At 44.8% G+C, this 26514-nt stretch overlaps 1 protein-coding gene across 3 annotated transcripts in view; it reads left to right on the forward strand.

Moving 5' to 3' along the window:
- Positions 1-20201, forward strand: part of usp18 (ubiquitin specific peptidase 18) — a 55928-nt gene extending 35727 nt beyond the window's left edge. For all 3 annotated transcript variants that reach the window (XM_048607534.1, XM_048607533.1, XM_048607535.1), the window contains 3 exons: positions 11353-11484; positions 12664-12713; positions 18322-20201. In XM_048607534.1, the coding sequence (XP_048463491.1) occupies positions 11353-11484; positions 12664-12713; positions 18322-18409 (270 nt within the window). In that variant the 3' untranslated portion in view covers positions 18410-20201. The remainder of the gene's footprint in view (positions 1-11352; positions 11485-12663; positions 12714-18321) is intronic.
- The last annotated feature ends 6313 nt before the right edge of the window (positions 20202-26514 follow it).

A 26514-nucleotide genomic window follows, 5' to 3' on the forward strand; every position in this document is an offset into this window, starting at 1 on the left:
AAATGTGGCCTAACTAAAGTTCTATAAAGCTGCAGCATAACTTGCCTATCCTTGTACTCAATGTTCTTTCCAATAAAGGCAAACATGCGATGGGCCTTTTTTACTACCTTATCTCCCTGCACTGCCACCTTCAGTGATCTGTGGACCTGCACACCCAGATCCCTCTGCATATCAGTACTCCTAAGGGTTCTGCCATTCACTGTATAATTTCCACCTGTACGTGACCTTCCAAAATGCCTCACACTTATCTGGATTAAACTCCATCTGCCATTTTTCTGTCCATGCATCCAGATGATCCTGCTGCATCCTCTGACAATCCCCCTCACTATCTGCAGCTCCACCAATCTTTGTATCGTCCGCAAACTTACTAATTAGACCAGCTACATTTTCCTCTAAATTATATATGTAGATTACGAACAGCAGAGGTCCCAGCACTGATCCCTGTGGAACACCACTAGTCACAACCCTCCAAACCAAAAAGCATCCTTCCACTGCTACCCTCTGCCTCCTATGACTGAGCCAGTTCTGTATCCATCTTGCCAGCTCACCCCGATACCATGTGACTTCACCATTTGTAACAGTCTGCCATGAGGGACCTTGTCAAAGGCTTTACTGAACTCCATGTAGACAACATCAACCTTTTCACTTATCAATCACCTTCGTCACCTCCTTAAAAAACTCGATCAAGTTAATGACGCACGAGCTCCCCCACACAAAACCATGCTATCTATTGCTAATCAGTCTGTTTGCTTCTAAATGCGTATAGGTCTTGTCCCTGAGAATATTTACCACTAAGTTCCCTACCACTGATGTGAGGCTCACAGGCCTGTATTTTCCTAGATTATCCCTGCTACCCTTTTAAAACAATGGACAACATTAGCTATTCTCCAGTCCTCTGGGACCTCATCTATTGCCAAAGAGGATACAAAGGTTTGTCAATGCTCCAGAAATTTGTTTTCTTGTCTCCCTCAATAATCTGGAATAGATCCCATCAGGACCCGGGGACTTATCTATCCTAATACTTTTTAAGATGAACAACACCTCTTCCTTTTTATTAGCAACTTGGCTTAGAAATTTGACACTCCCTTCCCTGAGATCATTCTCTACCAATTCCTTCTCTTTGGTGAATACCAATACAAAGTGCTCAGTTAAGACCTCGTCTACCTCTCTGGCTTCACATACATTCCCTCCTTTGTCCTTGAGTGGGCCAACCCTTTCCCTGGCTATCCTCTTGCTTTTTATATATGCATAAAAAGCCTTGAGATTCTCCTTAATCCTGTTTGCTAACGACTTTTCATGACCCCTGTTAGCCTTTATAATTTCTTGTTTAAGCTCTTTGGTACTTTCCCAATATACTTCCAGGGCTTTGTCAGTTCCCATCCTCCTAAACTTTCCGTGTGCTTTCATTTTTGTTTTGACCAAGGTCATAACATCCCTGGTCATTCAAGGTTCACGTGTAACTTGCCATACCTATCCTTCATTCTCGCAGGAACGTGCCGCTCCTGAACTCTTATTAACTGCCATTTGAAATACTCCCACATGTCCAATGTGGATTTACCCTCAAACAGCCACCTCCAATCAACACTCTCCAGCTTCTGCTTAATATTCTTGTAGTTCGCCTTTCCCCAATTTAACACCCTCATCCAAGGGCTGCTGTTATCCCTATCCATGAGTAACTTAAAACTCACACTATTATGGTCACTACTCCCGAAATACTCCCCCACTGAAACTTCACTCACCTGGGTGGACTCATTTCTCAAAACCAGGTCCAGTATAACCCCTTCCCTGGTTGGACTGTTTACATATTGTGTTAAGAAACCCTCCTGAATGGTCCTTGCAAATTCTGCTCAATCCAAGCCCCTAGCGAGAAGTGAGTCCCAATCAATATAGCGAAAGTTAAAATCACCCACCACAACAACCCTGCTGTTTTTAAATCTTTCCAAAATCTGTGACATATTCACTCCTCTATCTCCCACTGGCTGCTGGGAGCCCTGTAATAAACTCCCAGGTTTGTGATTTCACCTTTCCTGTTCCTGAGTTCTACCCATATTGCCTCACTGCATGAGTCCTCTGATGTATTCTCCCTCCATATAGCTGTGAGATACTCCTTTACCAGTAATGCAACTCCCCGACCCCTTTTACATCCCCTTCTATCACACCTGAAACATCTAAATCCTGTGACATTCAGCTTCCGTCCTGACCCTCTTTCAGTCAAGTCTCTATGATTGCAATAATGTTATAGCTCCAAGTACTAACCAACATTCTAAGTTCATCTACCTTACCCATTATACTTCTCGCATTGAAGCACATGCATTTTAGACCACCTCCCCTGCTCTTTTCAGCAGCCCGTTTCCCTGTCCTTAGTCATGTTTGTCCTGGTTTCTACCTCTCCCTCAATTTCTGCATCTACTGGCCTATTCCTCTGGTTTCTATCTCCCTGCCACACTGGTTTAAATCCTCCCCAACCACTCTACCAAGTACACTCCCCCACCAAAGGATGTCAGTGCCAGTCTTGCCCAGGTGTAATCAATCCAGTTTGTACAGCTCACACCTCCCTTAGAACCAGTCCCAATGCCCCATGAATCTGAAACCCTCCCCTCACGCTATCTTTTCAACTACCTGTTCATCCTATATATCCTGCTGTTTCTGCTCTGACTAGCTCATGGCACTGGTAGTAATCCTGAGATAACTACCTTTAAGGTCCTACATTTCAACTTTCTTCCTAGTTCTCTATATTCTGCTTTTAGGACCTCATCCCTTTTTTTAACCTATGTCATTGGTATCAACGTGTACCACGACAACGTTCACCCTCCCCCTCCAGAATGTCCTGCAGCTGCTCTAAGACATCCAGGACCCTAGCACCAGGGAGGCAGCACACCAACCTGGACTCTTGTTTGCAGCCACAGAAATGCCTGTCTACTCCCATTACGATTGAATCCCCTGTAACTGTAGCATTTCTATGCCTATTTCTCCCATCCTCTGCAGCAGAGCCAACCATGGTGCCCTGAATTTGGCTGTTGCTGTTATCCCCTGAAAGGCCATTCCCCTCAACAATATCCAAAATGGTATATCTGTTTTGCAGGGGAATAGCCACAGGAGATTGCTGCACTCCCTGCTTAGCCCTCGTGCTCTACCTGATGGTCACCCATTCCCTTCCTGCCTGTGGAGTCTGAGTCTGCAGAGTGACCACCTCTCTATACGTGCTATCCACGATACTATCTGCCTTGCGAATGCTCCACAGTGTCGCCAGACACTGCTCCAACTCTGAAACTCGGGCTTCCAGGAGCAGCAGCTGGAAACACTTCTTGCACACGTGCAGGTCCCAGGCACTGAAAATATGCCCAGCTTCCCACATCGAGTAAGAGGAGCAGACTATGATTCGGACCTCTTATTTAACTTAATTACAATGTCAAATACTTTTTGTCTGTCTATCACTTGCATGCCAAACAGCAAAAGCAGCAATCGATAGACAAAGCTAAGCAATCCCACAACTAAGCTCTCCAGTCCTTTTAAATTCAGTCATGGTTGTTGCTGGACAATTAAACAACTCACCGAAAGAGAATGTTCCGCAAATATCCCCATCCTCAATGATGAAAGAGCCCAGCATATTAGTGCAAAATATAAGGCTGAAGCTTTCACAGCAATCTTCAGCCAGAAGTGGGGTGGCACGGTGGCTCAGTGGTTAGCACTGCTGCCTCACAGCACCAGGGACCCAGGTTCAAATCCTGCCTCCCTGTGTCTGCGCGGGTTTCCTCCGTGTGCTCTGGTTTCCTCCTACTGTCCAAAGATGTGCAGTTTAGGTGGATTGGCCATGCTAAATTGTCCATAGCATCCAGGGATATGTGGGTTATAGGGAAAAGGGGGCTGGGTGGGATGGTCTTTGAAGGATTGGTGTGGACTTATTGGCCCGTTTCCACACTGTAGGGATTCTACTCTATGAAAAAGTGCTGAGTAGCTGATCCATCTTGACCTCCTCCAGTGGTTCCCAGCATCAAAGATACCACACTTCAGTCAATTCGATTCACGCCATGTGATATCAAGAAATGGTTGGAGACACTGGAAACGGCAAAGGCTACAGGCCCTGACAACATTCTGGCAATAGTATTGAAGACTTGTGCTCCAGAATTTGCTGCTCCCTCAGCCAAGCTCTTCCTGTACAGTTACAACACTAGCGTCTACCTGACAATGTGGAAAATTGCCCAAGTATGTCCTGTACATAAAAACAGGACAAGGCCAATTAGTGCCCCATCAGTGTCCTCTCAATCATCAGTAAAGTGATGGAAAGTATCATCAATGGCGCTATCAAGCAGCACCTGCTCAGTGACGCCTAGTTTGGGTTCTGCCAGGGCCACTCATCTCCTGACCTCATTGCAGATTTGGTTCAAACATGGACAAAGGAGGTGAGGTGAGAGTGACAGCCTTTGACATCAAGGCTGCATTCGACCGAATGTGGCATCAAGGAGCCCTGGCAAAACTGGAATCAATGGGTATCAGGGGGCAAACACTCCGGTGGTTGGAGTCATACCTGACACATAGGAAGATGGTTGTGGTTGTTGGAGGTCAGTCATCTCAGCTCCAGGACATCACTGCAGCAGTTCCTCAGGGCAGTGTCCTCCGCCCAACCATGTTCAACTGCTTCATCAATGACCCGCCCTCCATCATAAGGTCAGAAGTGGGGATGTTCGCCGATGATTGCACAATGTTCAGCACCATCTGCGACTCCTCAGATACTGAAGCAGCCCATGTCTAAATGCAACAAGATCTGGACAGTATCCAGGCTTGAGATGACAAGTGGCAAGTAACCTTCACATCACACAAGTGCCAGACAATGACCATCTCCAACAAAAGACTATCTAACCACTGCCATTGACATTCAATCGTGTTACCATCACTGAGTTTCCATCTATCAACATCCCAGGGGTTAGCATTGACTCAGAAACTCAATTAGATTCACCATAAATGTACAGTGGCAGCATGAGCAGGTCAGAGGCAGCGAGTAACTCACCTCCTATCTTCCCACACCCAGTCCACCATCTACGAGGAACAAGTCAGGAGTGTGATAGAATACTCCCCACTTGCCTGGATGAGTGCAGCTCCAACAATACTCAAGGAGCTTCACACCATCCAGGACAAAAGCAGTCTGCTTGATTGGCACCACATTCACAAACATCCATTCCCTCCACCACTGACGCTCAGTAGCAGCAGTGTGTACTATCTACAAGATGCACTGCAGAAATTCACCAAAGATCCTCACATTCCAAAACCTCAACCACTTCCATATGGAAAGACAAGGGCAGCAGATACAAGGGAATGCCACCACGTGCAGGTTCCTCTTCAAACCACTCTCCATTCCGACGTTGGAGATATATCACCGTTCTATCAGTGTCACTGGGTCAAAATCCTGGAATTCCCTCCCTAAGGGCAACTTACACCACAAGGACTGCAGCGGTTCAAGAAGGCAGCTCAACACCACCTTCTCTTGGGCATCAAATGCAGGCCCAGCCAGCAAGGCTCATGTGCCACGAGTAAATAAAGAAAAGGCATTCTGGACCCTTTTTGCTTTTACACTGATTTTATCTCAGTCAGTATTGGAATAATGGAAACCCCTGCTATTATTGCCCCCTTGTTTATGTAGTTTATCTGTTCCCTCAGTTTATCTGCCTTATTCATTAGACTTGCCTAGAGGTTTTTTTAATTACTACTCACTGAAAAACTCCCATGTTCTCTGTTTTCCAGTCTGTATTTTCTCTGCCTTTCAAACTCACTTGCTAACTTCCATCCTTTGCTCCGCTTCCTTCTGAATCTGTATTCGGTTTTGCATGTTTCCTGTTACATTAGTCTCCAACAGCGCTAGCAGACCACTTTGATGAGATATTGGTCACAGTCTTGGTGAGGTGTAACCTGCCTGGTTTGTAGAGGTCCCAGCTCCCCTGAAATTGAACACTGGTTGGAGAAGAGGATGCACTCAGGCTACCTGAACCTTCCTGACTACCTGGTGTTCATCCATTTCCTCTCTGGCAGCCTTCGTTTCCACTGTGTGTTCACCACTTCCTGGAGTATAGCATTGATGTGACTGAGCCTCATGATGTACTGCAGTGGGTCCAGTTGCTGCTCCAGCTCTGGTAGATGGGAGACAGAGCACTTTCAGCCTAGCATACTTCTTGCTTGTGTTCTTATCCAGAAGAAGCATCCTGGAGTTCCCACATGGAACAGGATAGTCATCCAACTGTACCCTGCAGTCTCTCTCCTCCTGTAACTCCTCACTAAACTTAACAGAAGTACACTGAAGACTTTAAAACTGAAAATTCAAACCTTAAAATGTTCTGCTTTAAAACTGGATTAACTATTCTTGTGAGGACTTTACTTCAGTATCTATCCTCAGGACTGATCTTAGTTCTCGCAATTTTTTTTTCCTGCTCTGCACTCACTCTTTCTATAGTCACCTGGATTTCAGTTGGACTCATGTAGATCTACAGCACAGAAAAAGACCCTTCAGCACCAGTCAAAAGCAATCACCCATTTTCCAGCACTTGGCCCATTCTCTTGTATCCAATGGCATCGCAAGTGAACGTTTAAATATTTCTTAAGTGCTATGAGGGATTCTGCCTGTACCACCCTTACAGGCAGTGAGTTCCAGTTTCCTACCACCCTCTAAGTGAAAAAGCTTTTCCTCACATCTCCTCTAAACCTCCTGTCCCTTACCTTAAATCTATGCCTCCAATCAATGATTCCTCCATCAAGGGGAAATGTTTCTTCCTATCTACCCTATCTATGCCCCTCATAATTTTATATATCCCAATTATGCTCCCTGTCAATCTCTTCTGCTCCAAGGAAAACAACCCTAGTGTGCCCAATTTCTCTTCATAACTGAAACTCTCCAGCCCAGGCAACATCCTGGTAAATCACCTCTGCACCCTCTCTAGTGCTTTTACATTCCTCCTATAATGTGGATTCCAAAACTGCACACAGTACTCTACCTATGGCCTAACCAATGTTTTATACAGTTCCAGCATAACATCCTGCTCTTAAAATGTCTGCCTCAGCTAATAAAGATAAGTATACCATATATAGATAACACAGTGCGGAGCTGGAGAAGCACAGCAGGCCAGGCAGCGTCAGAGGAGTAGGAAAGTTGACGTTTCGGTTGGGACCCTTCTTCAGAAATGGGGTGAAATGACCCAAGACATCAACTTTCCTGCTCCTGTGACGCTGCCTGGCCTGCTGTGCTCCAACAGCTCCACACTGTGTTATCTTTGACTCCAGCATTGGCAGTTCTTACTATCTCTGAGAAAGTATACTGTATTCCTTCTTAACCACTTTATCCACCTGCCCTGATACCTTAAGGGACTCGTGGACATGTTCACCGAGGCCCCTCTGATATTCGGTGCTTCCCACAGTCCTACTGTTTATCATGTATTCTCTTGCCTTGTTTGTCTTGCCCAAGTGCATCATCTCGCATTTCAGCCCATCTGACCAGCCCACATATAGTCGAAGGCCACCCTCCTCACTGTTTACCACCCCTCCAGTTTTTATATCATCTGCGAACTTACTGTTCAACCTTCCTACATTCAAGTCTGATTCATTATATAAACCACAAACAACAAGGGCCCCAACCCTAACCCCTGTGGGATCCCACTGGACACAGGCTCCCAGTAGAAATACACTCCTCAACCTTCACCCTTTGCTTCTTGACACTCAGCCAATTGGGGATCCAATTTGTCAAATGTCCTTGCATATCATGGCTCTTAGCTTTGCTATCAGTCTCCTATGTGGTACCTTATCAAAAGCTTTTCTGAAATCCAAGTAGACTATATTAAAGGCATTGCCTTCATCTATATGAGGGAGCACAGTGGCTCAGTGGTTAGTACTGCTGTCTCACAGCTCAGCGATTCAGGTTCGATTCCAGCCGTGGGTGGCTATCTGTGTAGAGTTTGCACGTTCTCCCTGTGTCTGTGTGACTTTCCTCTAGGTGCTTCGGTTTTCTCTCACAGTCCAAAGATGTGCAGGTTAGATGGAATGACCATACTAAATTGTATGGAGTGTCTAGGGATATACAGGCTGGGTGAGTTAGCCATGGTAAATGTAGGGTTAAGGGAATAAAGTGGGGTCTGGGTCTGAGTAGGATTGTCTTCTGAGGGTCAGTGTGGACTCCATGGGCCAAATGGCCTGTTTCTGTACTGTAGGGATTCTATGATTCTACTCTGTGGTAAAACTGGTCACCTCTTATAAAAGTTCAGGCGAGTTGGTCAGACGTGACCTCCCTGTAAAAAAACCATGCTGATTGTTCTTAATTAATCCCTGCTTCTCCAAATGCAGATTAATCCTGCCTGTCAGAATTGCTTCTAATAGTTTCCCTACCACTGAGGTTAGACTAACCAGCCTACAGTTTTCTGGTTTATCCATTGCTCCATTCTTGAATAACAGTACCACATTGGCTGTACACTAGCATCTCTCCTGTGGTCAGAGAGGAATTGAAAACTTTTGCAAATGCCCTTATTCTCCCTTACTTCAGTCAATAACCTGGGATATTAGATTATTAGAATCCCTACAGTGTGGAAGCAGGCCCTTCAGCCCAACAAGTCCACACCGACCCTCAGAGTATCCCACCCAAACCCATCCTCCTATAAGCCACCTAACCTACATATTCCTGAACACTATGTGCAATTTAGCATGGCCAATATACCTACCCTGCACATCTTTGGACTGTAGGAGGAACTGGAGCGCCCGGAGGAAACCCACGCAGACACGGGGAGAATGTGCAAACTCCACACAGACAGTCGTCGAAGGGTGGAATCGAACCCGGGTCCCTGGCGCTGTGAGGCAGCACTGCTAACCACTGAGCCACCGTGCCGCCCAACCTGGGATATATTTCATTTGGCCCTGAAGATGTATCTACTCTTAAGCCTGCCAGACCACTCAGAACCTCCTTTGTCTTTCATCATTTCTTTAATTATATCACAGGCCCTCTCCATGATTTCTATTCTCACATCACCTCTCTCACTAATCAACACTAACACAAAATATTCATTTAGAACTCTGCCTACATCCTCTGGCCCCACACACAAATTTACCTCTGTAGTCCTTAACGGACCCGACTATTTCCCTCATTATTCTTTCACCCTTAAAGAACCTGTAAAACAAATTTCCCTTTATTTTACCTGCCGTTATCCCTTCATATCCCCTATTAGCTCTATCTCCCTGTTGTAAGTTCCCTCTTGCATATTCTATACACCTCAAGGAGCTCTACTGATCTGAGCCCTCGGTGTCTGCTATAAGGTCTCTTTTAATCTTAATGCAATGCTGTATGTCCTTCAATATCCAAACTTCAATGGATTTGATGGTCCCATCCTTCTTCTTTATTGGGTCATGTTCGTCCTGTACTCTCATATTCCCTTTTCTAATACATCCAACTATTCTGAGACAGATTTACTGGAAAGTATCTGCTCCCAGTCTGCTCTAATCAAATAGAGTCATAGCGTCCTACAGCACAGAGACAGCCCCTTTGGTCCAAACTGGTCCACGCTGAGCAAAATGTCCATCTACGCTAACCCCATTTCCCTGCACCTGGCCCATATCCTTCTAAATGTTTCCTATTCATGTATTCATCCAAATGCCTTTTAAATCATATCTGATCTTATCAAAATCAGCCTTCCCCACTCCCGGTTGAAAAACTTGATTTCAGGCTCATTCTTGTTCTTTTCTTGAATCTAACTGAGTTATGATTGCTGTCTGCAGAATGCTCCTCCACTAATACTTCAATACCTTGCCTGGTTTTGTTCTGTAAACTAAAGGCGAGTATTCCACCCCCCTCCACCGCCACTTTTGTATGGCTTTCTATGTACTGACTTAAAAAGCTGCAATGGATGCATTTTAAGAATTCTACTCCCTCTAAACCTTCCACATTATGATTACCACAGTTAGTGTTGAGTAAATTGAAATCCAAATCGCTACCCCATTACTTTTACACTTCTCTGAAATTTGCCTACACATCTGCTCTTCTATTTCTCTCAGACTGTTGGGAGGTACCTATTGTAGAAAGTTGAACTCTCAGTTTCTGCTCCCTCTCTTCCTGTCAGGCCCCCCCTCCTTTTACTGTTCATCCTCTTTCAAACATCTTGAAGGTTTAACTGTGTGGGAAATATGGAGAGGCAAGGGAGGAGGAAGCACTGGAAGGAACAGCAGATCTTGGGAAGGGTGCCCTGATCTGGAAAGGGGAGAATCAGAAGTTTAACCTAGAACAAGGCTGGGCAGTCAAGCCTCAGAATAGGTAGGAAGGAAGGCCTAGAGCGATGGTGGGAACTCTGGACCAGAGAAAAGCTAGACAGGCTGGCCTAAGGTGAGTCTAGACAGGCTGGCCTAGGGTGAGTCTAGACAGGTTGGCCTGATCAAGACTGGATGGGCTGGCCTAGGGTGAGTCTAGATAGGCTAGCCTGGGTCAAGGCTAGACGTGCTGGCCTAGGGTGAGTCCAGACAGGCTGACCAAGGGTAAGTCTAGACAGGCTGGCCTGGGGTGAGATTTGGAAGTAAGGGCTAGGGTGAGTGTGGGCAGAATGGCCTAGGGTGAGGTTGGGCAGAATGGCATAGGGTGAGGGTAGGCAGAATGGGCTAGGGTGAGTGTGGGAAGAATGGCCTAGGGTGAGTGTGGGCAGAATGGGATAGGGTTGGGGGTGGCAGAATGAGCTTGGATATGAGTGACAGACTGGCTTTGGGTGTGGTTGGGCAGATAGAGCTAGGATGGGGCTGGGCAGACTGGGCTGGGAGTCTTTTGTGTTCAGAGGGATGCCACTCAGTTCACCGAGTCTCCCCCAGCGCTCTGTAGTGATATGCCAGTAGGCTCATTCTGGCCTCTCTGGCCCAGAGCCCTGTTAGGTTTAGGTATTTTTAATCAACTGCTCAGAGATGTTAATGCACCACCTCCGTAGCAGGTAGGACTTGAAACCAGCCTACCTTGTCTAGAGGTACAGACACTACCACTGCACCACAAGAGCCCCAAGGCTCTGTATGCTTATTTTCGGTGAGTTTAATCATGGGATTGAGAAATTAGTATGGATAGGGGTTTGGTTAAAAGTAAGAGCTCAGAATAAGCAGGTCATTTTCAGATTAGTCTGTACTTAGTGCAGTATCACAAGGTGAGGCCTGGGTCACTTTCTAGCTATATTAACGACCTTGATAAGGGGACAATACGAAGCTGGGAGGAAGCAGTTTAAGACTGAGACTGATGGGTTTTTGCGCTCTGACAGTGTGAGAAAGTTCACTTGATGTAGGAATGAGGTTTTGATTGAATTGAATGTTAGGGGAGCTACGAGGGGCAGACTGAGACTTCCCTTATGTTGATGTACCTTGTTTCCACAGGAATCTTGGCAATACCAACTTTATGCAGTGCTGGTTCACAGTGGATGGGCATCGTTAGGACATTACATTGCATATGTAAAATCCTTCAAAGACTCCATGTGGTATGAACTGAATGATAGCAATGTGTTTCAGGTAAGAGTTACTCTGATCCAGAGTGAGGGCAGGTACGGGGGGAGGCAGTCAACACTGAAACCTGGCAGTTTTATATAAAGACTGCGACTGTGTTGTGAGTTAGTACGAGACGTTTATAGGACCTTATCTGGATCAATCGCCATTTTGTGCAGGGACTATATTTAATTCTCATTATTTGGCTGAGAAGTAGTTCATCAAATCCTGAGAGAATATAACATGAAGTCTACATTGCCATTAATCCTTGTCAGGAGCTTTACACACTGTCTGAGTAGATAGTGTTCACCATCTCTGCATCACCCAGTGAGAAAGAAAGAAATAAAAAAAAATCCAAAAGAGCATGAAACCCTTTTGCCCTTGTTCCCTGTAGGGGCAAGGTTGGCAGTACCGGAGAAACATCGATGCCATCATTGGTTGACTGCTACTGTTACATCTAACCCTGTACTGTCTCTGTCCTGGGAGTGTTTGATGGAGGAAGTGTAGAGGGAGCTTTACTCTGTATCTAACCCTGTGCTGTCCCTGTCCTGGGAGTGTTTGAGGGGACAGTGTGGTGGGAGGCTTACTTTCAGTTTACAACAGTAGGCTGTTACCAGGTCTACTGTAGACATTGCAAAGCTCCTAAAATCCCAGTCAAGTAAAGTGATTTCAATGCCCAGCTGCCTATGTGATCTGTGAATGAACAAACACCATCCGACCTCATTACTACCCCTGTGAAAATGGAAGATGCCCTGTTTGGGGGCAGGAATTCCAATTTCTGGGCTTCTCCACTATTTTCACCATGGCAGAGAAGTTCTCCAATGTGACAACAACCTAATCCCAATGCTCCTGTATAGTCTGGAATTTTTTTTTTGCCTGAAACCTGGAAAAATTACCTGGTAATTCAGAGATGGGAAGTTTTGGCTCAGCCTGGATGTGGGGGCAGAGTTGCCCAGTGTACCTGAACTCTTCAGTTCATGACGTGTGATATGCCTGTACCTTGGATGGGTTCATGACCTGTGATATGTTTTACTCCCACATAGGTGCATGGCCTGTGCTATACATTCCCCTAAATGCCTGTATGATTTGTGATATGTGTTCCCAACTCGCAGATGTATGGTATGTGATAGACATTCCCCCTAGACAGGTGCAGTATACGTGATACACAAGCTTCAGTAACGCCATTGTGGTCTGTTTCCTAAACAGGTGAACTGGGCCGACATTACACGGACCTTTGGTGGCCCTTGCTCCAAATTGTGAGTATTTTCTTGAACTGGACTGAAACTGTTGACTCCTGATTGTGCTTGTCCTGAACAGTAAACAGGCGCCATTCCAAGGGGAGAGTGATTGTGTTGGCTGCTCAGTCTTGGCCCACATACAGGTTCCATGTTCATCAGGAGCCTGTCCATTTTACAGGCAGGGTCATGAGAGAGACAGACAGAGACTGAGCCAGGCCACCTCTGCCCCTCATTCCCTTCCTTTCTTTAATGTTGTTTAAGGCATGTTCCAAATCACCCATTAGTATGTGGTCAGCTTAGATGTCACCAGTAGCATAGATTTAAACAAGAAGTGTTATTTATTTACCAACACTGACCCTGGCAAGCTCCAGCAGTACATTAATCACACCCAAAAAAGGTACAATTAAAGACAATTGTGCAGTTCTACAAATAGATTCACGAGCAGTTCATACAACTCTGAGATTTGAATAAAGGAGTGAGCTCCTCTCACTCTGGGACTGAAATTCAAGTGGCTGGAGTCCCATTTGGATCAGCTGCTGATTCCCTTCAAAGTAAAGAGTGTTCAGCAGGTCATGCCGATAGGCCCTAATGGCTATTTTACCCAAGGTCCAACTTCTCACAGGTGAAATCAGAGCTTTTGAACAGAAGTTACAGGAAGAAGGACATTCAGCCTCAAAAATCTTGAAAGGACAAGTTGTTGCAGCATTTTATTGCTGTTGTTGTTATAGACTGCCTGTTTCTTTTTCCCCCAGCATTTGGCTAAAAGCATTCTAAAACCTGAGGGCAGTTTCAATCTTAAGATGAATGACCATTGATACACAGGGGAAGGCAAATGATGGTTTTTCATTTGAACTACGAGAGTGGAATTCTTCACGAACAGGTTGTTGCTGTCATGCCAAACAGATATTCCAGCTACCACACTACTGAGTAAAGTAGTATGCGAGTTTCAGTGCTGGCATGATGGCAGGTGTGCAGGTTGAACATCTCAGTGACTGGCAGATCCTGTAAAACACCATGTCTTTTCAGTGGTTCTCAACGCATAGGACTGACCATACGCAATGGGTCTGTACTTGCACAATGCAGAACATCATGACCAACATTCTGTTACCGGACAACACTACTAATCAATCCTGAATGTGCCAGGACTAACATGAACAACCAATTTAAGAAGATCATCTGGGCTCATAGTGTGGCCCCCTTACACTTACTAGAAATTGCATATATTTGCATGAAAGGCTGTGTCCTTTGCAAACAGAAAGAATATTAGCACTAAGCCTTTTACAACTAAATAAAAGATGAGGAACAGCTATTCCCTGGTGCATTCCAATGCTTTGTCCAAACAGAGTTGATGTGCCCAGTAAGCTTACTGGGCTGGTAACATTGCAAAATGTGGGTCACCCTTCAGCTGTCAGTTTACAGTTCATCAGGGAATATTTTAAAAGAAATAAAGTCTTTAAAAATGTATCATCCAGTTTATTCACCATTTCTGAATGTAATTGTTCAGATGAATTGGCAGGGAGTGTGGTGGAGATTTTGACATAGTTAGTATCCTGTGAATTTTTTTAAAATTCACTCCTGTGATGTGGCCAGCATTTATTGCCTGCCCCTAGTTGCCCTTGTGAAGATGGTGGTGAGCTGCCTTCTTGAACAGCTGCGGTTCACCTGCTGTGGTTTGACCTACCATGTTAAGGAGGGAATCCTAGGATTTTGACCCAGTAACAGTGAAGGACCGGCAATATATTTCCAAGTCAGGATGGTGGGTGGCTTGGAAGGGAACTTGCAGATGATGGTGTTCCCAAGTATCTGCTGCCCTTGTCCTTCTATATGGAAGTGATCATGTGTTTGGAAGGTGCTGCCTGAGGCTTTTTGGTGAATTTCTGCAGTGCATCTTGTAGATAGTATACACTGCTGCTCCTGAGCGTCGGTGGTGGAGGGAGTGGATGCTTGTGGATGTGGTGCCATCAAGCGGGCTGCTCTGTCCTGGATGGTGTCAAGCTTCTTGAGTGTTGCTGGAGTTGCACCCATCCAGGCAGGTGGGGAGTATTCCATCACACTCCTGACTTGAGCCATGTCAATAGTGGACAAACGGTGGGGAGTCAGGAAGTGAGTTACTCACAGCAGGATTCATAGTGTATGACCAGCTTTTATAGCCATTGTGTTTAAGTATAGAGTCCAGTTGAGTTTCTGGTCAATGATAACCCCCAGGATGTTGATAGTGGGGGATTCAGTGATGGTAACACCATTGAATGTCAAGGTGTGGTGGTTAGATTGTCTGTTATTGGAGATGGTCATAGCCTGGCATTTGTGTGGCACAAATATTACTTGCCAGTTGTCAGTCCAAGCCTAGACATTGTCCAGATTTTCTTGCATTTGAACATGGACTGCTTCAGTATTTGAGAAGTCATGAATGGTGCTGAACATTGTGAAATCATCGGTGAACATCCCCACTTCTGACCTTATGATGGAGGGAAGGTCATTGATGAAGCAGCTGACGATGATAGGGCCTATGACACTGCCCTGAGGAACTCCTGCAGAGATTTCCTGGAGCTGAGATGACTGACATCCAACAACCACAACCATCTTTCAGTGTGCTAGGCATGCTTCCAACCAGGAGAGACATTGCCCCCTAATACCCATGATTCCAGTTTTACTAGGGCTCCTTGATGCCACACTTGGTCAACTGCAGCCTTGATATCAAGGGGTGTCACTCTCACCTCACCTCTGGAATTCAGCTGTTTTGTCCATGTTTGAACCAAGGCTGTAATGAGGTCAGGAGCTGAGTGGCCCTGGTGGAACCCAAACTGGGTGACACTGAGCAGGTTGTTGCTGAGCAGGTGCTGCTTGATAGCACTGTTGATGACACCTTCCATCACTTTCCATAAGAACATAAGAACTAGGAGCAGGAGTAGGCCATCTGGCCCCTCGAGCCTGCCCTGCCATTTAATAAGATCATGGCTGATCTTTTTGAGGCTCAGCTCCACTTACCCGCCCGCTCATCATAACCCTTAATTCCTTTACTGTTCAAAAATTTATCTAGCCTTGCCTTAAAAACATTCAGCGAGGAAGCTTCAACCGCTTCACTGGGCAGGGAATTCCACAGATTCACAACCCTTTGGGTGAAGAAGTTCCTCCTGACCTCAGTCCTACATCTGCTTCCCTTTATTTTGAGGCTATGCCCCCTAGTTTCACCTGCTAGTGGAAACAACCTCCCTGCCTCCACCTTATCTATTCCCTTCATAATCTTATATGTTTCTATAAGATCTCCCCTCATTCTTCTGAATTCCAATGAGTATAATAAATGATGATGATTGAGAGTAGACTGATGAGGTAATTGGGTGGGTTGGAGTTGTCCTGCTTTTTGTACAATATTTCACATTGATGTGTAGATACCAGTTTTGTAACTGTACTGGAAGAGCTTGACCAAGGGTGTGGCAAGTTCTGGAGCACAAGTCTTCAGTACTATTGCTGAAGTGTTGTCAAGTCTGGTAGCCTTTGCAGTATTCAGTGTCTCCAACCATTTCTTGATATCCCATGGAATGAATTGAATTGGCTGAAGACTGGTATCTGTGATGCTGGGGACCACTGGAGGAGGCCAAGATGGATTATACACTTGGCACTTCTGGCTGAAGATTGCTGCGAAAGCTTCAGCCTTACCTTTTGCACTGATGGGCTGGGCTCTTCAGTCATTGACGATGGGGATATTTGTGGAGCCTCCTCTTCCTCTAGTGGCTTGCTTAATTGAGAACTGCAATTCACGACTGCAGAGCTTAGATCTGATGAGTTCGTTGTGGGATCACTTAGCTCTGTACAGCACTTGCTGTTTATGCTGTTGGCATGCAAGTAGTCCTGTTTGGTGGCTTCACCAGGTTGGTACCTCATTTTTAGATACGCCTTGTTCTGCTCCTGGCATCCCCTCCTGTACTCTCCATTGAACCAGTGTTGATCCCCTGGCTTGATGGTAATGGTTGAGTGGATGATATGCCGGGCCATGAGGTTACAGATTATGCTGGAGTACAATTCTGCTGCTGTTGATGGCCAACAGTGCCTCATGGCTCAGTCTTGAATCGTTAGATCTTTTCGAAGTCTGTCCCATTTAGCACGGTAATAGTGCAACACAACATGATGGAAGGTATTCTTAATGTGAAGGCGGAACTTCATAACCAAAAGGACTGTGCAGTGGTCACTCTTACCGATCCTGTTATGGACAGATGCATCTGCAGCTGGCAGATTGGTGACGATGACGTCAGTATGTTTATCCCTCTTGTTGGTTCCCTCACCACCTGCTGCAGACCCAGTCCAACAGCTATGTTCTTTTGGACCCAATCAGCTCGATCATTAGTACTGTTGCTGAGCCACATTGAAATTCCCCATCCAGAGGGCATTTTGCATCCTTTCAACCCTCAGTACTTCCTCGAAGTGTTGTTTAACATCGAGGAGTACTGATTCATCAGTTGAAGGATGTCGGTACGTAGTAATCAGCAGGAGGTTTCCTTGCTAATGACACTTCATGGGTTCCAGAGTCAATGTTGAGGACTCCCAAGGCAACTCCGTCCTGACTATATACCACTCTGCTGGGTCTGGCCTGCTGATGGGACAGGACATATCCAAGAACGGTTATGGTGGTGTCTGGGACATTGACTCTAAGGTATGATGCTGAGAATATGACTATGTCAGGCTATTGCTTGACTCGTCTGTGAGACAGCTCTCAAGACGGTAGTTGTGAGTCAACCAAATTCATTGCTGTGGATCTGGAGTCACATGTAGGCCAGACCAGGTAAGGATGGTAGATTTCCTTCCCTGAAGGACATCAGTGAACCAGATGGGTTTTTCAACAATGGTTTCATGGTCATTAGCAGTTTTCTTTAATCTTATTCAAATTCCCCCATCTGCCTTGGTAGGTCCTTAGAATATTAGCTGAGTTTCTGGACTAATATTCGAGCAATAATATCACTAGGCCATCGCCACCCTGCCATTAATTTTGTACAGAATCCTGTAATATTCAATAGTTTGCCTTGTTGATGATGTCATTTAGCATTTGTGGTGGTATTAGCAGTAATGGCCAGGCAGCTATCTATCTATCTAAAGTACTTGGTGTAATATACCCTGCAGGAGGATTTCCAGCCATTCTGGCTCATGCAGGTATTTCTGAGTGAAGGCAGTGGTTCTGCTGTTCCCTCTAATGCTCTTCCTCTGGTCTGAGGCCTGCTCCACAGTTGTTCTGGGAATGGGAAACAAGAGTCCCCTCTGCCTATCAGCAACCAATCATTACCCTATCACATGCAGTGTAATGCTACTATCACAGTTAATGGCCATCTCCCCTTTCTCCTACTTCCCTGTATTTGATTGGCATTTCAGTTTCAGAGTCCAGGGACTGAGCGACTCACTCTATTCCAGTATAAATAAAAGTATCTCCTGTCCACTCTCCCACATCTTGCCCCCTCTCTCTTGTATACACCTTTTAACATTGAAACTGTATCTGATGGGGGAAGGCTGCTGTCATTCCCCGCTCAGTGGGTCTTGTTCCTCATGCTGTGGGAGCACAGGGTTTTGCTGCTGTGGCTGCTCTGTGATGAGTTTTCGATGACTGCCCTGTTAATTGATGTGTATTAATGCTGTCTTCCTGCAGGACAGAGACTGCATACATGCTGCTGTACAGGAGAGTGAAGACAGAGGATACGAAACCCCCTTCTGGTGCACAAGCTGATGGCTTGTGAAGAACACAGCCCAAAGATGTGCAGGCTAGGTGGATTGGCCATGCTAAATTGCCTGTAGTGTTCAGGGATGTGTAGATTAGGTGGATTATAGGGTGATGGGTCTGGGTGGGATGCTCTGGGGGCCAGTGTGGACTTGTTGGGCTGAAGGGCCTGTTTCCACACTGTAGGGATTCGATGATCTTCGACGATGTCTTATTGAAGCATAATCTGATCTTTCTCATTTCTGTAAAGACTGCTGTCAATAACAATTTGCATTTATATGGCACATTTAGTCACAGGAGCATTCTCAAACAAAGTGGCCACCACATCATAATGTGAAAAGGTAAGTACAGCAAACATTTTATTGACTGGCATCCATAGGACTGGGAGCGTACCAGTTGATCAAATATTCCAGTTGATCAAGAGGTCCACATAATCAATGTAAAAACACACACTAAGTAATAGAAACGTAATAGAAACTTTTGCTGGTTTATTGAGGATGCCAGTTCATAAGGTGCTGGTTAAAACAAAGTTTGCTGTATTAAGGTGTGCCTTAATGGAAAAGAAAGGGGCTTAGCGTGGGAGTTAGGAAGGGAATTCAACAGCAACAATCCTGGTACCAATCTGAACGCAAGCTGACAAATAGGAAAGTGAGAATCAGGCATGTGCTAGCACCAATTGGAAGAGTGCAGATATTCTGGACAATTGGTGATCTGGGCCCAATATTTTTCAAATTGAGGCCATATTAGATTAGGAGCCAATATAATAATTATGGGGCTAATTGCAACAAACAAGTGCAGCAGGCTTTGGCCTGGAATTCACAAGCTGAAAGGTAACAACCCTAAAACTGACACAGAGATAGTAAGAACTGCCGATGCTGGAGTCTGAGATAATACAGTGTGGAGCTGGAGGAACACAGCAGGCCAGGCAGCATCAAAGAAGCAGGAAAGCTGACGTTTTGGGTCAGGACCCTTCTTCAGAAATCTCTCGAATTATTTCATCCAATTTGTTTGTGTAGTTGCAGATACATTTTGTTTTGCTCAAAAAAAAACCTAACCCCAGTTTAAAACATAGACAGATTCTAAGCAAGACCACACACCTAAAATGCATTATCTGACCTGAGATGTCACTTCTGGTATACATTGATAAAACCTTAATTACCTCGGGACAAAGACTGGAAAGGAATCTGGATTTTGCATTTCAATCAGTAGTCTCCTTCCTAATTGATTAAAGATTCAACAAGAGGTGTCCAGTTTTGGGGTTTTTACCTTTCAGCTTATAAGTTCTGTGTCTTATATCCCCTCTCACACACTACATGTGAGGAAGGAGCTGAGCTACAAAAGCTTGCATTTTTCAAATAAAACTGTTGGACTATAACCTGGTGTCATATGATTTGTGATTTTGTCCACCATTTCTCCTATCCCGGCATCTCCACATCGTGACTTTGGCCTGAGTTGAGGTTCAGCGGATGTGGAAGTCACAGGATACCAGGTTGTAGTCCAACAGGTTTTTTGAAATCACAAGCTTTTGGAGCACTGCTCCTTCGTCAGGTGAAGAGGTTTAGAGGGTGGAAGGTAGGATACAGGCCAACATGTCAGCACTTGTGGATGCAGTGGGGGAGGGGGGTCTGCTGCTTCTTGCTATCTCTTTATGTCTTTAGACTTAGTGATTCACAATGGGGTTGATTGTATTTTACCCTGGTAATTGGTGTTTGCTGGGAAATGATCAGAGATTCATTGGAGTGGAAGTTGATTGTTTTCACGGTCACACTTTGTGTAGTTACAACATTAATAAAAGGGAATTGATGGTGCAATGTGTTAGAAACGGGATCTAGATTCATTAAGGGTGAATGTTGGTGTGTAAGATTCCTTTATCAATCAATCATTTTGGACTGACACAAACTGCCCAGGTTGGCATCAGTTCCAGAGTACTCCGTGAAGCTGGATAAACTCAAGAGCTCTCCAGAAAGGAAAAGAGTTCTACTGCCAGGGATCAATATTTTACCAGGAGAGGGAACTTTACTCTGTATCTGATACCATGCTGTTCCTGTCCTGTTTGATGGGAACAGTGAAGAAGAATCTTTACTTTCCATTTAAAAGAGTCATAATTATCCTGCTGCCCAGTCCCATTCACAATTCCTGGGTACTCTCCAGATTGTCTGTACTGGAGTAGATGTGGGTTTTGTTCAGGTCCTCTGCACTGATTTGGTATTTGATCAACTTTGGACATTGCTTGCACCTTCTCCATCTCCCAATTCCTGATTGGAATGGGTCATGGCTAGAACAGAAAGACATCAAGTCAGCAGATGAGCAGAAAGATTTAATGACAACATCAGAGTGAAGCTAAAGGTTGGCCAGAGTCTGAAGAAGGGTCTAGGCCCGAAACGTCAGCATTCCTGCTCCTCTGATGCTGCTTGGCCTGCTGTGTTCATCTATACCTTGTTATCTCTTGGCCAGAGTAGTGTTGCTTTTGGATTCGGGAATCAGGTCGAATCTAGATATTGAGAAGGATTCTGAGAATGGGGTCTTCAGGAAGGAAGATCAGTTGAAACACATGGACACTGTATTCATCAGGTCATCTTCCACAAAGCAGAGGAGGAGCCAGTGCTTCTGACCAGTGGAAGAGAGAGAGAGGACAGCAGCTTCGGAAAGAGAGAAAAAGTCATAGAATCATAAGATGATACAATGCATAAAAGGCCCTTTGGCCCATCGAGTCTACACCAACACCTGAGAAACACCGGATCTTCAACCTAATTCCCATTTCCCAGCACTTGCCTGCAGCCTCAAATGTTCTGATGTACCAAGTGCTCATCGAGGTACTTTTTAAATGATGTGAGGTAATTTGCCTCTACCACCCTCCCAGGTAGCACATTCCAGATCGTCACCACCCTCTGGGTTAGAACGTTTTCCCTCACCCGCCCCACCCCTCGCTTTATCAAAATGATCAAATTACCCTGTATCCCATATGCATTTGCCTTCGTGATAAGTCTCATTTGTGGGACCTTGTCAAAGGCTTTGCTGAAATTCATATAAACTACATCAACTGCACCACCCTCATCACCTCCTCAAAATATTCAATCAAATTTGTTGGGCATGACCTCCCTATGAGGCCTTGCCTCTCCAAGTTGAGTTAGATGCTCTGCTTCAGAATTCTGTCCAATAGTTTCCCTGCCACTGACGTGAGACTGACTGGTCTGTAGCTCTCTGGCTTATCAAAAAGAGAGAACAGGGACAGCGTCTTTATAAGGAGAGAGAGAGCAGCTCCATAAAGAAGAATCCCATCTACGTGAGAAGGACAGCAAAGAGACGTGATAACCTCGCAGTCACAGAGAGAGCCCCTTAAACCTGTTCCTATCTGTCAAAGCAGGCCTGTGATGTGACAGGAAAGCTGGAAGGTGATTGGTCAGTGTTCTTTCATGTCTCTTTTAATTGGCTGAGGATTTCAGGAGATGTTTATTCCAGCTGGTGAGGACATGTAAGAAATTCACTTCTAAAATGTTTAACATTGAAATGAATGAATTAAATAAAACAGAAATGGCTGGGCGCACAGCGAGCTGCATCCCTGGGGAGCTGGTTGATTCTGGTATAATTCTCCAGGACATTCTGCAGCAAGTGTTCACTGTTCGAGGAACTCCATCTCTGAGCTGAGGACACATCAGGGAGGGTGAAAGGGGTCCCTAACACCTTGTTTCAGAAAGCACTCACACCCCTTAGATTAACTGATCACATTTATTGAGGTCAGGGAAAGGAGGGTGTGACTGAGGTAGGATGCAGAATTTAGCTTTGGAGGAGCCTCGGTCAGTGGCCCTTATTCAGTAGGTATGAGATGTTTGCACTGATATGGATGAGGGCACAATCTGCAGCGACAGTGAACAAACTGACCAAAGCATCCTGGCCCAGAGTGCCACTCAAGTGAGGGGAGAAAAGAGGAGAGTAGTAGCAGTATTCAGGGATAGAATAATTGGGGAATAGAGACTGTGCTCTGAACAAAGACAGGGTCCTGAAGGCTGTGTTGCCTGCCTGCTGTCAACTCACTTCTTCTGGGCTGGAGAGCAACTTGGAGTGGGAAGCTAAATCTATAGACCCTACAGTGATGGACCACATACATACCAATGACATAGGTAGGACTAGGAATGAAATTCTGTTGCGGGATTGCAAGTAACTCGGAGCAAAATTCAAAAGTAGAACCTCAAAGACAATAAGCTTAGGATTACTACCTGAGGCATATGTAACTTGGTGCAGAGTAAGTAAGATGAAAGAGATAAATGTATGGTTCAAAGATTGCTGTGGGAGAAATGGGTTGCGATTCATGGGGCATTGACTCCAATACTGGGAAAAGGGAGAGCTGTTCCAGTGGATGGGCCTGATTTAACACATCCTACAACTAGAATCCTGGCAAATTGTGTAGTTCACGTTGTAAACTGGGAACCTGATATTGAAAGGCATGTGACATTCTGTAAGAAGAGGACTTTAAACTAATTAATGGGGGGAGAGTACAATTGAAGAGAAGTTTAAAAAAAGAAATGAGAGAGTAGAGGTGCAGGTTTGTGAGGAAGGAAACAACAATCACTAACAGGAAGGGTTAAAAAATATAAACATGATTGCAGCAGAAATTAGAACAGAGAGAGTAATGATGGTTAAAAAGTCAAAGTTTGAGGCTGTTTATCGAATGCCTGCCACGTTTGTTATAAAATAGATGAGTTGACATTACAAATAGAAATAAATTCTACGATAGCTGTTAGAGATGTGATTGCGTAGTGACCAAGACTGGGAATTCAATATTAAAGGGCATTTGACGTTCTCAACAAATAGGCTAAAAGGAAAAGGAAGAAGAGGCAGAGTATCTTTATTATTAAAGGAAGATATGAGTGCAGTGGTGACCAGTGATATAGATGCAATAGATTGTGATATGGAATCAGCTTGGGTGAAAATAGGAAAGAGCAAGGGGAAGAAGTGGGGGTCGTCCATAGGCCCCAAAGATTTGCTTCACTGTAGGACAAAGTATAAATCAGAGAATAATAAGCTGTGGAAGAAGAACACTATAATTCTCATGGGTGATTTCTATCTTCGTATTGACAGGACCTAACAGATGGGTAAGAGTGACATGGAAGACAAATTTATACAGTGCATCAGCGAAGGTCCTGGGGAATCTTGCCAAACAAAGAGACCTTGGAGTGCATGCTCATTGTTTGTTGAAAGTGGAGTAGCAGGCAGACAGGGTAGTGAAGAAGGCATTGGATATGCTTGCCTTTATTGGTCAGTGCATTGAGTATAGGAGTTGGGAGGTCATGTTGAAACTGTACAGGACATTGATGAGGCCACTTTTGGAATACTGCTTTCAGTTCTGGTCTCCCTGCTATAGGAAGGATGTTGTGAAACTTGAAAAGGGTTCAGAAAAGATTTACAAGGATGTTGCCGGGTTTGGAGGTTTTAGCTATAGGGAGACGCTGAATAGGCTGAGGCTATTTTCCTTGGAGCATCAGAGGCTGAGGAGTGACTTTACAGAGGTTTATAAAATCATGAAGGGCATGGATAGGGTGAACAGTCACCCTAGGTGGGGGAGTCCAAAACTAGAGGGGATAGGTGTAAGGTGAGAGGGGAAAGATTTGAAAGGGATCTAAGGGGCAACATTTTCACGTAGAGGGTGGTGCGTGTATGGAATGAGCTGCCAGACAAAGTGGTGGAGGCTGGTACAATCACAACATTTAAAAGGCATCTAGATGTGCATACAAATAGGAAGGCTTTAGACGGATTTCTGCCAAATGCTGGCAAATGGCTCTAGATTAATTTAGGATATCTGGTCGGCATGAACAAGTTCGACTGAAGGGTCTGTTTCCGTGCAGTACTGCTCTATGTCTCTGATTGTTTCTTAGAGTAGCACATTGCAGAACCTATCCAGGAACAGGCTATTTTAGATCTTTTAATGTGCAATGAGGTAGGATTAATAAATGATCTCATAGTTAAGAATCCTCTAGCCACAGCAACTGCAACATGGTAGAAGTTAAAATTCAGTCTGAGGGAGAGTGACATGGTCTTAAACCGGTGATGTCAAATTAAATAAGAACAATTATGGAGGTATAAAGAAAGAGTTGTCTAAAGTGGGCTGAGAAAATAGACTAAGGGGAAGGTCAGTGGCAGATATTTAAGCAGGTCTTTCATAATTATCTGCAAAAATTTATTCCAGTCAAAAAGGGCTCAATGGGAAGGATGAACCTCCTGTGGTTATCAAAGGCAGTGAAAGAGAATAGCCAATCAAAAACCAAGGTAAACATAGGAGTGAAACTATTGGTAGGCCTGAGGATTGGGAATTTTTTTTTGGAATCAAAAGCTGATGACTAAAAAGCTAATAACGAGGAAGAAAATGGACTATTAAAATAAATTAGGAAGAAATATACAAACTGCAAGAGCTTCTATAGGTATTTAAAAAGAAAAAAGTTGCTAAAGTAGGCATAGGAACTTTGGAGGATGCAACTTGATATTTGATAACAGTGAACAAGGAAATGGCAGATAATTTAAACTAATATTTGGCATCAGTTTTCATGGTGGAGGACACTATAAACTTCACAAAGGTAACAGATAAGCAAGGTGCTAATGGGAAGCAAGATTTCATAATGTCTGTAACATGAGGGACGAAGTATGTGACAAATTCATGGGACTAATACATCCAAGGGTTTTAAAGCATGTGGCTGCAGGGATAGTGGGGGCATTGGCCAAAATATTCCAGAACTTACTGGATTCTGGGAGGGTTCCAGCAGATTAGAAATCTGTCAATATGATAGCCCTGTTCAAGATGGAGGGAGATAGAACAATAACCCAGTTGTTTGAGAACAATAACCCAGTTAACTTAACATCTGTTGTTGGGAAAGTGCAAGAGTTCATTGTTATAATAGCAGGACATTGAGAAAGGTCTGACACAATCAAACAGCCAACATGGTTTTGTGAGAGGGAAATCATATTTGACAGATTTTGCAGGAGCATTTTGAGGATAGAACAAACAGAGTCGATAAAGGGGAACCAGTAGATGTAGTGTATTTGGATTTTCAGAAGGCAAAAGATGACTGCACAAGATAGGAGCTCCTGGGATTCTGAAAGTAATGTATTGGTATCAATAGAGAATTGGTTAACACACGGAAGATGAGAAAGTTAGGACTAATGGGTCTTTTTCAGGCTGGAAAGACATAGCGGAATACTACATTTGCACAAATGGCCAGAAGTGTCAATACAAGCAGTGGATCCCAAAAGGGCAGTAAGGTGCCACCCTCCAATGAGACAACTGGGGAAAGGGACAGTCAGAAGGAAGGCAAGACTTTCAGAACAAAGAAGAACAAAGAACAAAGAAAATTACAGCACAGGAACAGACCCTTCGGCCCTCCAAGCCTGTGCCGATCCAGATCCTCTATCTAAACCTGTCACCTATTTTCCAAGGATCTGTATCCCTCTGCTCCCTGCCCATTCATGTATCTGTCCAGATACATCCTAAATGACGCTATCGTGCCCGCCTCTACCACCTCCGCTGGCAATGTGTTCCAGGCACCCACCACCCTCTGTGTAAAGAACTTTCCACGCATATCTCCCTTAAGCTTTTCCCCTCTCACCTTGAAATCGTGACCCCGAGTAATTGAATCCCCCAGCCTGGGAAAAAACTTCTTGCTATCCACCCTGTCTATACCTCTCATGATTTTGTAGACCTCAATCAGGTCCACCTTCAAACTCTGTCTTTCTAATGTACATAATCCTAATCTACTCAACCTCTCTTCATAGCTAGCGCCCTCCATACCAGGCAACATCCTGGTGAACCTCCTCTGCACCCTCTCCAAAGCATCTACATCCTTTTGGTAATGTGGCGACCAGAACTATACACAGTATTCCAAATGTGGTCGAACCAAAGTCCTATACAACTGTAACATGACCTGCCAACTCTTGTACTCAATATCCCGTCCGATGAATGAAAGCATGCCATATGCCTTCTTGACCACTCTATCCACCTGCATTGCCACCTTCAGGGTACAATGGACCTGAACACCCAGATCTCTCGGTGCATCAATTTTCCCCAGGGCTTTTCCATTTACTGTATAGTTCGCTCTTGAATTGGATCTTCCAAAATGCATCACCTCGCATTTGCCTGGA

The sequence above is a fragment of the Rhincodon typus genome, chromosome 18 (genome assembly GCF_021869965.1).
Source record: "Rhincodon typus isolate 14 chromosome 18, sRhiTyp1.1, whole genome shotgun sequence".
NCBI classification, from domain to species: domain Eukaryota; kingdom Metazoa; phylum Chordata; class Chondrichthyes; order Orectolobiformes; family Rhincodontidae; genus Rhincodon; species Rhincodon typus.